Source organism: Phocoena sinus, chromosome 2 (assembly GCF_008692025.1).
Source record: "Phocoena sinus isolate mPhoSin1 chromosome 2, mPhoSin1.pri, whole genome shotgun sequence".
NCBI classification, from domain to species: domain Eukaryota; kingdom Metazoa; phylum Chordata; class Mammalia; order Artiodactyla; family Phocoenidae; genus Phocoena; species Phocoena sinus.
Genome location: NC_045764.1, coordinates 141,001,732 through 141,015,246, shown reverse-complemented (window position 1 = coordinate 141,015,246; position 13,515 = coordinate 141,001,732). Strand labels below are relative to the sequence as shown.

At 40.8% G+C, this 13,515-nt stretch overlaps 1 protein-coding gene across 14 annotated transcripts in view; it reads right to left on the bottom strand.

The window, feature by feature from the left end:
* The window catches only part of MTHFD1 (methylenetetrahydrofolate dehydrogenase, cyclohydrolase and formyltetrahydrofolate synthetase 1), a 58,863-nt gene that overhangs the window by 18,697 nt on the left and 26,651 nt on the right, over positions 1 to 13,515 (bottom strand). For 7 of the 14 annotated variants that reach the window (XR_004348687.1, XR_004348686.1, XM_032624414.1 and 4 more), the window contains 8 exons: positions 7,497 to 7,624; positions 6,906 to 7,003; positions 6,559 to 6,732; positions 5,553 to 5,689; positions 3,946 to 3,992; positions 2,979 to 3,086; positions 2,762 to 2,836; positions 340 to 442 (listed from right to left, as the gene is read on the bottom strand). Coding sequence is in view for 8 of the 14 variants with exons in the window: in XM_032624414.1 (XP_032480305.1) it covers positions 340 to 442; positions 2,762 to 2,836; positions 2,979 to 3,086; positions 3,946 to 3,992; positions 5,553 to 5,689; positions 6,559 to 6,732; positions 6,906 to 7,003; positions 7,497 to 7,624 (870 nt within the window). In the remaining 6 variants the exon portion in view is untranslated. Of the gene's footprint in view, positions 1 to 339; positions 2,837 to 2,978; positions 3,740 to 3,945; positions 3,993 to 5,552; positions 5,690 to 6,558; positions 6,733 to 6,905; positions 7,004 to 7,496; positions 7,625 to 13,515 lie in introns of all 14 variants that reach the window. The other 7 variants (XM_032624421.1, XM_032624422.1, XM_032624420.1 and 4 more) reach the window with 4 other exon arrangements.

The following is a 13,515-nucleotide window of genomic DNA, read 5'->3' as shown; positions in this document are numbered from 1 at the left end:
TCTACTTAATGACACCAAAACTTTCTGCATAAAATGAAAGTTGCAAAATGTTATTTTTGGTTTATGTATGAACTTCCTTAAAACCCTCCTCACGCCAATGAACACTGAAGAGCCAGCAAAATGTCCAACTAACCAAACAAAAGGAGGTTTGATTACAGCTAATAAGGAGGGAGACTGATGGAGGTGGCCAGGAAAACGAGTGAGTCGCCATCTTATTCAGGCCTTAACCATGAAAATACCAACACACAAGCTATGGACCTCCCATTTTATCACCTCTAAGGGAGGTCATGGGGCGTGCAGTATAACCAAACCAATGGGGTGTACACCCTGCTCTGGTACCTCTTTGCCAAGTTATAGTTTCTGGATCAATGTCCAATCTTGCAAATCTGTGTATCTCTTCATCTGTCAGTGTGGTAGGGTCAGTCTTTTCAATGCCTAGTCTCTGAAGAGGTAGGAAAATTAAAAAATAAGACAAACCAAACAAAAGCAGATATGATTTTAAAAAAAAATTTTTTTATCCCTATCTCCAGATAGGGGAAATATAAACCATGTTAAATTCAGAAGGGAAAACTATGATCCCTTTGGCTAAATCTTTATTTCCCATTTACACATGTACAAAGGTATTATTAACATGTTTGTCCCTATCACTGAGCACCAGAGGCATTTCCCTAAACCGAAGCCCTACGTAAACATAGTGACCAAAAAGTGTTGTACCTAACTCACCATATGCAAACATATTGAAAGGAAAAGCTTTTTCAATCAAACAGTTGAGAAGCCCAAGTCACATGCAAAATTAGAAGGGCAAAAACAAATATCGATCAATAAAAATCAATGTAAATCACTTTAAATGCTTTTTTAAAAACTAATATGCTGACCTTTTGAATATATTTAAAGGGATAAATAGTCCTTTCGATGCAGAAGAAAAGAAGAGACATTGCTCTAGCACAGTACATGCTTTCTAAGTAGTACTATCCTTTCACTGCCTTCTTACTATTCCAAAAGGCACAAGAAGGGTTTGTTTCTTCCTCCTCACGGAACTTGGAAATTTATTTATTTACAATGTGTACCATGGTCAAATACTGAAATGGAAAATGCCTTTAAAATGTACTCTCTTTTTCTCTTAACTCCTGGTAGATCTGAGTGGCCCCAGCAAACCCTACTCTTCCCATAGTTCCCTTCCTGTGTTATGAGGTTAAAACCTCAGGTGTGTTTTCAGAGCTGGTGCTCACTGGCTTGTCAAATAGCATCACAAGCCTGGAACATGACATTGTTTACAGAAGTCAGCAAAACCCTCAGTCACTAAGCTGAGAATTTGCTGTTGACAACCCTTCTTGACTGAGTACCTGGTGGGTAGACTGTGATAATACAGCACAAGAGAGGATGCCTGGGGACCAGGAAACAGAAGATCAACGTTCTAGTTCCAACCTGGTGAGGGGTGCTGTGGCCATTGACAAGTCCCTTGATCTCAAATCCCAGAGCTTTTTAAAAGATCATTTAAACGTTGAGTCCAGCCCCTCCCCACACCTGACAGAAAGTTCCATCAGCAAAGGTAAGAGTAGAAGTTGCCTGCTCTTCTACAGTACTTGCTGCCTTGCAGAACACAATTCTTTTACATAACAAGGTAATAGCTGACTTACCTTATGCAAGGATGTTTTGTGGGGTGTGAGAACAAGAGAAGCTAAAAAATATCAAACTGTGTAAAAGTCACTTTTTCTCAAGTCCAGAGAAAAATGCATATATATAAATAGTGACAGAACTGTAAAGCAAGTAGGGCAAAATGTAAATCATTACTGCATCTGGAGCTTGTGTACTATTCTTACAGCATTAAAATATAAAGTTGCAAAAAGTTAAAAATAAGGTGAGTGTAACTACTATTGATAACTAGGTAGCACATACCATTTATTGAATGCTTATGTGTGTCAGGCAGTCTAAAGAATATTTACAGATATATAACATTTCTTTCATATGTAAAAGTAACACAAGAATATATTTTGAAAATTTCCTTGTGCTACCCCTTTATAGCCACACCTTTCCCCAACCCATAACTCCTGGCACCCACTGATCTATTTTCCATCACTATAGCTTTGTCTTTTGAGAATGTCATATAAATGGAAGCATACAGTATGCAACCATTTGCGGCTAGCTTCTTTCAAGCAACATAATGCCTTTGAGATTCATTCAAGTTGTTGTGTGTATCAGCAGTTCATTCCTTTTTACTGTATGGATGTACCAGCTTGTTTATCCATTTATTACAGAAAGATATTTAGGTTGTTTGTAGATTTTGTTTCTATATGAATACAAGTTTGCATTTCTTTTGAGTAAATACCTAGGATTAGAATTTCTGGGTCATATGGTACAGTGTACGTTTAATAACTATATATTTGTAATAGAAGTTCAAATAAAATACAGAAGCAACCACTCTTGCTTAAGGCCCTGATGCTGCAAAGAGCAGGTATTCAAACTCTAGAAGCTGCTATGTTGCCACGCTGGCATCCTGACTCCTATATCCATGCTATAAAGAAGTGTCATTCTTCTTAGCTGAGAGCAGGTCCTCAGTGCTCTATCGATCCTGGGACTAGCCACTAAAAATTCAAAGATAAGTGAGAAACAACCTCTGCCACCCATCTTTATGTATATCATAACCTTATGACTATGGTTATGGATGAACTTGTCCAAAACAGGCTACTCTAAGGAGATTATAACCTCCTTATCAATCACCTAATTTCACACAATATCAAAAATGAACAAGGGAAAAGCTTACCCGTAACCTCCGGATTTGGATATCAGAGAACTTTCTCACTCCATTTACTGATGGTACCAAACGATTAAAGAGGGCCTTAGAGAAAAGGAGGAAGAGGGCTTTTAAGAGAGAGGAACGCCACTGTCTTGCTACCTGCATTATTGGTACCCAAGGGTCCAACATTAATTTGAGTGCTTCAAACCTTCTGAAAGTGCCCGTGGGGGTCTCAGCAGCCTACCTTGTCTGTCTGGGTCTGTTCGTGGAACATCCGGGCATCGATGGCTGCAGCCACAAGGTTATTAGCCGCAGTGATGGCATGGATGTCACCAGTAAGGTGGAGATTAAACTACAAAAGGGTAGAAGCCACATCAGTCTTCCAACTTCTCTGCATCTTTTCACATTCACTCTATTGCAGCCAAACCAATCCCTATGTTAAAGCCAATGGAAAACTGATGGCAGCACAGCTAGTGGACAAACACCAACACAGCTATCTCTTGAAAACAAATTACTATCTATCCTCAGAAGGAACACTGATTTTCCCTAAGAGACATGGCCAATAACCATAAACGCCACACCCCTGGGATCAGCAGCAACGCTGGATTAGTAAGAACACACTCACGTCCTTTAAACAGTGAGCAAGAAGTACACTGGAGCGACCCAACTCCATGCCTATACGCTGCTCCCACTTCTGTGGTTATTACTTTGAATTCACTTCGTGTTTGTTCTTCCCTATCTTATGCTTCATTTAATCACTTGCTTATTATTTTCACTGCAAGCCAGGCTTTGAAGTCCTTGTCATGTCAAAAAAGTAAACTGTTGGGCTTCCCTGGTGGCGCAGTGGTTGAGAGTCCACCTGCCGATGCAGGGGACACGGGTTCGTGCCCTGGTCTGGGAGGATCTCACATGCCGCGGAGCGGCTGGGCCCGTGAGCCATGGCCGCTGAGCCTGCGCGTCCGGAGCCTGTGCTCTGCAACGGGAGAGGCCACAACAGTGAGAGGCCTACGTACCGCAAAAAAAAAAAAAAAAAAAAAAAAAAAAAAGTAAACTGTTTAAAAGTTGGCAAATTAAGATGTTTTTCTCTGAAGTACTGCTTCTGTTGAGCAAACAAGTCATTTGCCTACTAAGATCTCTACAATAAACTTTAATCCCAGGAAGGAAAAACTATAAAAAAAGGTCTGATCCAACCAAATCCCAGACCACATTACCTCTTCCATAGGAATGACCTGTGAGTAGCCGCCACCTGCAGCACCACCTGGAGGACAGGTCAAGGTTGAAGACTCATGTTAAGCACGTTTCACCATGACTTGCAAATCAAATGAAAACAAATCGGTTTTTGTAACTGCTCCGCATATTATTTACTTTTTACAACCATTTGGACAGATTCGATCAAGTGCCTTCTAATTTTCTTGACCAAACTAAACCGCTTGATCTTGTTCACTCTGAATAGTCTCTCAACTGAAATCTGAATCTAACTGACAAAAACCATAAACACATAACATACCTACTCATTATCTTTAGAAACAGGTTCCTCTTGATTCCTAACATTTGTTAAGAAAAACCCAGCCTACAGTTACATAAAGGCAAACCTGTTCAATTTCCTACCCTCATAAATGCTATTCTGGCATTTTAAAAAAGGAATATTTAAAATAAACACAGCAACACAAACACAGAGACTGCAATTCTTCCTAAATAGGACACATATGGTAGAAAACAGCTTAACTGCTAGATTTTTGCTGGCCCATTTGGATTACTAACCAAAATCCAGTTAAAAATGTCCAGGTTTACAGTGAGATAAATGTCAATCTGAGGTAGAGGTTTTGTGTGGGGTTTTTTTGTGGGGCAGAGATCATGCAATGAAAATGGGGCAATTTGTGATAAGAGGAAAAGGAGCATATTGGGTTCAATAAGGGGGAAAAGGCTCATTCTGAAATAAAAGGGGGTTGTTAAGCTCAAAAGCAGAACTAAGTTAACGCACTTATATCAAAACAATAGGCTGAAGAAGGACAAAGGCGTATCCCGTGTCAACATTTGTAGTAATTGTTAGAACAAGCGGGATATGTGATACCCTATCGCCAAGCAAATGATGAAGCTGACTGAGAACCTATTTTAATTAATAAAAATAATTTTAATTAAATGAACATGTCTGCAGTACTGCAGCTATCAAAAACTGAAGGTGAAGTACAGTTATTGTTGTTGTGTTTTCATCTAATCAGAAGAAACATTGGGTTGATGGTATTATCTTAGAGCTTGACGTAGACGTGGGGACTCACCCTGGTACTTGATGATACTGCCTTGAATTCAAGCTACCTCTGAATCCCAGTTGCTGCTACTGTAAGTGGAGATAAAACTAACCATCTTAGAAGATAAAGTAATAGGCATAAACTGCTTAGCACAAAACCTGGCACGAAGCCTATACTCAATAAGCATATACTTTTCTTATTCCCTCAGTGTGAAACATCTGTAGGGTTTGTCTTTGTCTTTGTCTCTAGAAAGTCAGCATGGTGATCAGCGGCTGTGATTACCTTTATTGTTACTATGAGAGTCGACTATCGGTCATATAAAAGCACCCCTGGCTACATATTACCCATCCCAGGGAATCCCTGTGCAGTATCAGACAGTGACAGCAGGAGTTGGGGTGATCCAATGAAAGCCTTCACCAAAAGCACCATGATGCTCTTCTGGGATGTGATGAAGCTGTTTCTAGTGTCTAAATGAGCTGAAGACCCCGCACACATTCATGGGCCAAGTGGGCCAGGAGGACTGAAGGAGGTGCAGGCGCCCTCTGGCCACCCAGGTCTGGTCTCACTAATACCTTTTATTCCGAAGGTGGGGCCCTGAGAAGGCTGTCGCACACACGCGAAGACATTCTGATGGAGATGGGCACTGAGGCCCTGCACCAGCCCAATCGTGGTTGTGCTTTTCCCCTCTCCCAGGGGTGTTGGAGTTATTCTTCAAGATGAAAGCAAAATAGGAAAATTACATTTATGTAAATTAAATTCATGTGTATCACTAAGTCAGCTCTGATCCTAGAGAGTGACTCTTAATCTGAGTAACCAGAAAGATGAAACACATGAAAGGGATCTTTTCCAAGGGTCTTAGTTGTAACTTCCCCCCAGTTTGAAATTAAAAAAGACTTCTGCATTTTAGCTCTTCTGACAGTTAGGGGCAAATATACTCTACTTTGTAAGAGACACTGCTATACTTTTAATTTCTCAATTTAGTCTCAAAAACTAGCTTTTAACTCAGCCAAACAAAAAAATAGATGAATCCTCAACAGATCTACAGAATTAATGATCTGGGGTTTAAAAAAGGCAATTCCATCTGAAGATCAGGTTTTAAGATTCAAACTCTTCCACCTACTAGATGAATAACCTTGACAAATTTTCTCATCTCTATAGAGTTGTCTACTCTTCTTCACAGGGTCGCTGTAAGGATCAAATTAGATAAAATACATATGAAAATGCTAAAACCAGGGCTTCCCTGGTGGCGCAGTGGTTAAGAGTCTGCCTGCGGATGCAGGGGACACAGGTTTGTGCCCCGGTCTGGGAAGATCCCACGTGCCTCGGAGCGGCTGGGCCCGTGAGCCATGGCCACTGAGCCTACGCGTCCGGAGCCTGTGCTCCACAACGGGAGAGGCCACAACAGGGAGAGGCCCGCATACCACAAAAACAAATTTTTTTAAATAAAAAATAAATAAAAAATCTAAAACCAAATTAAAGGAACCTCCACATATACATGGCTAAGCGCAAATGCAACCCCTGGTAATAATAATCAGGACTAATATTAAGATTCAACTGGCAAATGGGCAAAAACCATACCCGGTCACCACCACGTATTTCCCGTCGGGCTGGTGCTTCAGGCGTTCCAGTACTGACAGCAGGACTTTGGCCTTGGTTTCACCATACAATTCTACCTCTTCAGAGCTCAGACCAATTTCTCGAGCCAGGTTACCAATGGGCTTTGGCTTGCAAGACCGTGATATATCAATGTCACTTAGAAGAAATATAGAAAATATGTATCAACCTTTATTCACGGGACTCAATCAATGCCATCCTAGTAATGACCCACCTCAACCACGTTCGGAGGGGGCATACACATAACCATGGTATCCATCAGCTAAAACCCCACCATCCACAGTGTGAAAACAGCAAAAGCTTCTTTTTACCTTGGCACAGGTGTCTTCACGTTAAGTTTGTTATACTGAATGATCCACTTCCCTGGCTTAAATTTCTCCAGGAAACGCTTTGCACTCTCTACCGTGCTCTAAACAAAATGACACAAATGGAACTGAGAAGAGGTGATGATTTTAACCTCCACCTCAGTTCCTAGTCCTGGTCACTCAAGTTCAATCACAAAATGAACAGCTTCAGGATCCGCCTGTTAACATGCTTCAATTCGAGGCCGGAGTCTATAGGCAGCAGGATGCCCTGGGCTGCGCGCCTCACCCCCACCAGCTGGTGTGTGTTACAAAGGGCAAGAAGCCAAAACATACTGAGTGAAGCCAGGCTGCTCGTACTTTTTTCCCCTTAAGTTATCACATTCCAGAGTAAATCAGAATCATGCTACCCCTACTTCCCTCTATTAATACGATTGATTCTACTTCTCTCTACTTCCATTTCCTTTTTCTCTTCAACAGATTCACATCCTTACTTAGATCCTGAGTAGGTTCTATGACATTTCTACTTGGGGAGAAATGCAGTACCTGGAATTCTATCAGCTTCGTAGAACTATTACAAAAACGTCCATTCACACTTACCTGCATTAGCATCACCACCGTCATTGGCCCGACGCCACCAGGAACAGGAGTAATGAAGCTTGCCCTCTCCTTGGCCTCCTTGTATGCCACATCACCCACAATTTTCCTCCCACTTGATTTTGTATCATCTGGTCAAAGAGGTAAAAAAGTCAAAGCACAGTCTCAGAATCACAATCTTCGTGTTTATTTCTAAGTTATGTGATCAATTACAACAGCTTGTTCCAAAAACTAAGTCGAGTTTAGGGTGTGTAGTCCCATCTGGTTCAAGTGCCTACTTTACTTAAAAGCTGTGGGATGTGATAAAAGCTCCCCATTTATGATAAAAACTCTCGAGAAAGTAGGCATAGAGGGAAGTTACCTCAACATAATAAAGGCCAAATGTGACAAACCCACAACCAACATTGTTCTCAATGGTGAAAAACTGAAACCATTCCCACTAAGATCAGGAACAAGACAAGGTTGCCCACTCTCACCACTATTATTCAACAGAGTTTTGGAAGTTTTAGCCACAGCAATCAGAGAAGAAGAAATAAAAGGAACCCAAATTGGAAAAGAAGCAGTAAAACTGTCACTGTTTGCAGATGACATATTATACACAGAGAATCCTAAAGATGCTACCAGAAAACTAATAGAGCTAATCAATGAATCTGGTAAAGTAGCAGGATACAAAATTAATGCACAGAAATCTCTGGCATTCCTATACGCTAATGATGAAAAATCTGAAAGAGAAATTAAGGAAACACTCCCATTTACCACTGAAACAAAAAGAATAACATACCTAGGAATAAACCTACCTAAGGAGACAAAAGACCTGTATGCAGAAAACTATAAGGCACTGATGAAAGAAATTAAAGATGATACAAACAGATGGAGAGATATACCATGTCCTTGGATTAGAAGAATCAACATTGTGAAAATGACTATACTACCCAAAGCAATCTACAGATTCAATGCAAGCCCTATCAAACTACCAATGGCATTTTTCACAGAACCAGAACAAAAAATTGCACAATTTGTATGGAAACACAAAAGACCCCAAATAGCCAAAGCAAACTTGAGGAAGAAAAATGGAGCTGGAGGAATCAGTTTCCCTGACTTCAGACTATACTACAAAGCTACAGTAATCAAGACAGTAAGGTACTTTAAAAAAAAACCAACACAACAACAACAACAAAAAAAACAGTATGGTACTGGCACAAAAACAGAAATATAGATTAATGGAACAGGATAGAAAGCCCAGAGATAAACCCACACACATATGGTCACTTTATTTTTGATAAAGGAAGCAAGAATATACAATGGAGAAAAGACAGCCTCTTCAATAAGTGGTGCTGGGAAAACTGGACAGCTACATGTAAAAAAAAATGAAATTAGAACACTCCCTAACACCATACACAAAAATACACTCAAAATGGATTAAAGACCTAAATGTAAGGCCAGACACTATAAAACTCTTAGAGGAAAACACAGGCAGACACTCTATGACATAAATCACAGCAAGATCCTTCTTGACCCACCTCCTAGAGAAATGGAAATAAAACAAAAATAAACAAATGGGACCTAATGAAACTTAAAAGCTTTTGCACAGCAAAGGAAAACAGAAATGAGACGAAAAGACAACCCTCAGAATGGGAGAAAATATTTGCAAATGAAGCAACTGACAAGAGGATTAATCTCCAAAATATACAAGCAGCTCATGAAGCTCAATAATAATAAAAAAAAAAAAACCAACAACCCAATCCAAAAATGGGCAGAAGACCTAAATAGACATTTCTCTAAAGAAGATATACAGATTGCCAACAAACACATGAAAGGATGCTCAACATCACTAATCATTAGAGAAATGCAAATCAAAACTACAATGAGGTATCACCTCACACCGGGCAGAATGTCCATCATAAAAAATCTACAAACAATAAATGTTGGAGAGGGTGTGGAGAAAAGGGAACCCTCTTGCACTGTTGATGGGAATGTAAATTGATACAGCCACTATGGAGAACAGTATGGAGGTTCCTTAAAAAACTAAATATAGAACTACCATACAACACAGCAATCCCACTACTGGGCATATACCCTGAGAAAACCATAATTCAAAAAGAGTCATGTACCACAATGTTCACTGCAGCACTATTTACAATAGCCAGGACATGGAAGCAACCTAAGGGTCCATTGATAGATGAGTGGATAAAGAAGACGTGGCACATATATACAGTGGAATATTACTCAGCCATTAAAAGAATCAAAATTGAGTTATTTGTAGTGAGGTGGATGGACCTAGAGTCTGTCACACAGAGTGAAGTAAGTTAGAAACAGGAAAACAAATACTGAACACTAACACATATATATGGAATCTAAAAAAAAAAATGGTTCTGATGAACCTAGGGGCAGGACAGGAATAAAGATGCAGACAGAGAGAATGGACTTGAGAACACGGGGAAGGGGGAGGGTAAGCTGGGACATAGTGAGAGAGTGGCATTGACATATATACACTACCAAACGTAAAACAGATAGCTAGTGGGAAGCAGCCGCATAGCACAGGGAGATCAGCTCGGTGCTTTGTGACCACCTAGAGGGGTGGGAGGCAGACGCAAGAGGGACGGGATATGGGGATATATGTATATGTATAGCTGATTCACTTTGTTATACAGCAGAAACTAACACAACAATGCAAAGCAATTATACTCCAATAAAGACGTTAAAAAAAAAAAGCTGTGGGATGACAGGTGTTTGCTATCTCCCAGGGAGAAACTTACTTTACCTGCAAAATTCCACAAGATGCTTAAGTGGTTTTTCAGAACCAGGAGAAACCTTTTGTCTTCTGTCAGGTGGCAAATAAAATACCAACTGTGTTTTATTCTTAAAGCCAACCACCAAGTATACAATGAGCACCTTTTAAAATGTTAATTTGCCAAGGCCTTCAAAGGAATTTTTTGGGTGCACAAAGCTCCAGCTATATCGCAGCTGCCAGATATGGTTTCTACAGCAACTGTCAGCATTTTGTAAGCTCCAGGCATGAGCTGGAGGAACAATTCAACATCCAATTCCAAAGACGAGCAGCTACTTAAATGTATGCAAAAAGGCAAAGAATATAATTACACTCCCGTTAAAAGGATACAAGAACAACTACAAATCTTAGCAGCAAAGAATAGCTATTCAAGAGAACAAGACCCCATGATGCATCACTGCTCACTCACTCCTACACTTGGCTTCACTGCACTTCCAGGAGGGGCTGGGGACAGGGCTAGACCTTGTGGTTGGTTCTAAGGCAGGACCTCGTAAGATCTTAGCCATTTCACCTCTTTGATCAGATTGCCACAACTAAGAAAGGAAGCCTCAGGATTCAGCCAAAAAGCCAGAAATAAGCGACTTCGGCTCTAGGATCAGCTCTTTCACTAACCTCGAGTCTCCAGCCCCTGTGGGCTCCTTACTGATCAGAAGTCTAAAGGGGCAAAGAAGGATGAACACTACCTATTTCACAAGCTTGAGGAGAATCAAGTAAATTGTGTGTGTTTCTTGAGATTGAAAAAACACTCTCTGGGCTTCCCTGGTGGCGCAGTTGTTAAGAATCCGCCTGCCAATGCAGGGGACACGGGTTCGAGACCTGGTCCAGGAAGATCCCACATGCCGCGGAGCAACTAAGCCCGTGCGCCACAACTACTGAGCCTGTGCTCTAGAGCCCGTGAGCCACAGCTACTGAAGCCCACACACCTAGAGCCCGTGCTCCGCAACAGGAGAAGCCACTGTAATGAGAAGCCTGCGCACCGCAATAAAGAGTAGCCCCCGCTCGCCGCAACTAGAGAAAGCCTGCGCGCAGCAACAAAGACCCAATGCAGCCAAAAATAAATAAATTAATTTAAAAAAAAAAAAAGAAAAAACACTCTCCGAACATAAGGGTTTCTCTTCCTACCCTAGATAACATTAGATATTTTCTACATGTACTCTCAGGAGCTGGTGAACACAACCCCTTGTGATGGTTTCAGGCTTCTAGATTATAAGGCAGCAAGCTACGGCAATGGCAGAACATTTCCTCTCATAATCACTAAGGTCGTTTCAAAATGCCAGGGAAATAACGGTTGAGGGTTGCCCTTGTATGGGTTTCAATTGTCTAACACACCGAAGTTAGCTAAAAATACCCCTGTACCTCCTTCTATTTATGAATGTTAGTCACTTCCTCTGTGTGTTTCTGCACATACAGGAGACACGTCAATTACTGCACAACCTCACGCTGCACTGGGTGAGCTCAGCTCTGCTCCTTAATCAAACGCTATCAGGGCTGGCTTCAGTGCCCTCTGATGTACGTACAGGTTTCACGGAAGGTGTGATGTGGTCAGTGGAAAAGTGACTGTCTCTAAGCACATGGCTTCAGTAACCATCAAACATTTTGCTTATCTATCCCAGCCCTAGAATTTCTCTTTCATCTGGAACTATTAGTGCAAAACTAGTTAAGATCCGGCTGAGGGACTTCCCTGGCGGTCCAATGTTAGGACTCTGCGCTTCCACTCCAGGGGGCATGGGTTTATAATCCCTGGTCGGGGAACTAAGATCCCGCGAGCTGCGCGGTAGAGGAAAAAAGAAAACCCAATCCAGCTGAGCCTTGAGTCCTTCACATGTAATTTGGGGGCCCCAATAACAGGGTCCAGTATAGAAGCCACTACGCTGGATAGGTTGAGACTGGATTGAGAGGGGTTAGGAATCTGTTCCCCCCTTTTATAACCCTTCCAAATAAAACACTATTAATCCAGCCCTTTTCAATTATCTTTAGTAAACCACCAGGAAGAACAATTTTACATGTTTCTCTGGCCAATACTTTCTGCTCTGTACTTGAATCTTAAAAAAATATTCCTCAAAAAAACCCCCAACAAAACAAAAACCCATAACAAAAAAAACACAAAAAACTACGTACCTTAATTCATCCTTAATTTGGAAAATAACTTAAGATGTTATCCCTGAAAGGACCGTGCAAACGAGTTAAATCAAAATATGAACCAAGAAGTGGCCCAGTTGTGGAAAGTGGTGTTTCAAGAATGAACATTTGAACCCTCCTACACTGTTGGTGGGAATGTAAATTGGTACAGTCACTATAGAGAACAGTATGGAAGCTTCTTAAAAAAACTAAAAATAGAGCTACCATATGATCCAGCAATCCCACTCCTGCACATATATCCAGAGAAAACCATAATTTAAAAAGACACATGCACTCCAATGTTCACTGCAGCCCTGTTTACGATAGCCAGGACATGGAAGCAACCTAAATGCCCATCAACAGAGGAATGGATAAAGAAGATGTGGTACATATATACAATGAAATACTACTCAGCCATAAAAGAGAATGAAATAATGCCATTTGCAGCAACATGGATGGACCCAGAGATTGTCATACTGAGTGAAGTAAGTCAGAGAAAGACAAATATCATGATATCACTTATATGTGGGATCTAAAAAAAGGGGTACAAATGAACTTACCTACAAAACAGAAATAGAGTTACAGATGTAGAAAACAAACTTTGGGTTACCAGGGGGTAAAAGGGGAAGTGATAAATTGGGAGACTGGGATTGACACATTCACACTATTATATATAAAATAGATAACTAATAAGGACCTACTGTATAGCACAGGGAACTCTACTCAATACTCTGTAATGGCCTATATGGGAAAAGAATCTAAAAAAGAGTGGATATATGTATATGTATGCCTGATTCACTTTGCTGTGCACCTGAAACTAACACAACATTGTAAATCAACTACACATCAATAACAATTAAAAAAAAAAAAAAAAGGAATGAACACTCGCAAAGAGCAGTCCTTAGGTCCTCCCGCTCACCCTCGGATCTGTAACAGTGATCCTGCCTTCCTTGGGGAACAGTAACGATACTTATTCACCTATATCCCCAGGATCAGAAAAAGTACAGCTGACCAGGAGGAAAGGTACTGCTCTGACCTTATTCATACTTTACCTTCTACATGAGGAATAAATGTGAATAGGAGGTTAAGTTTCATGTGTAAGTCATACGAGACTCA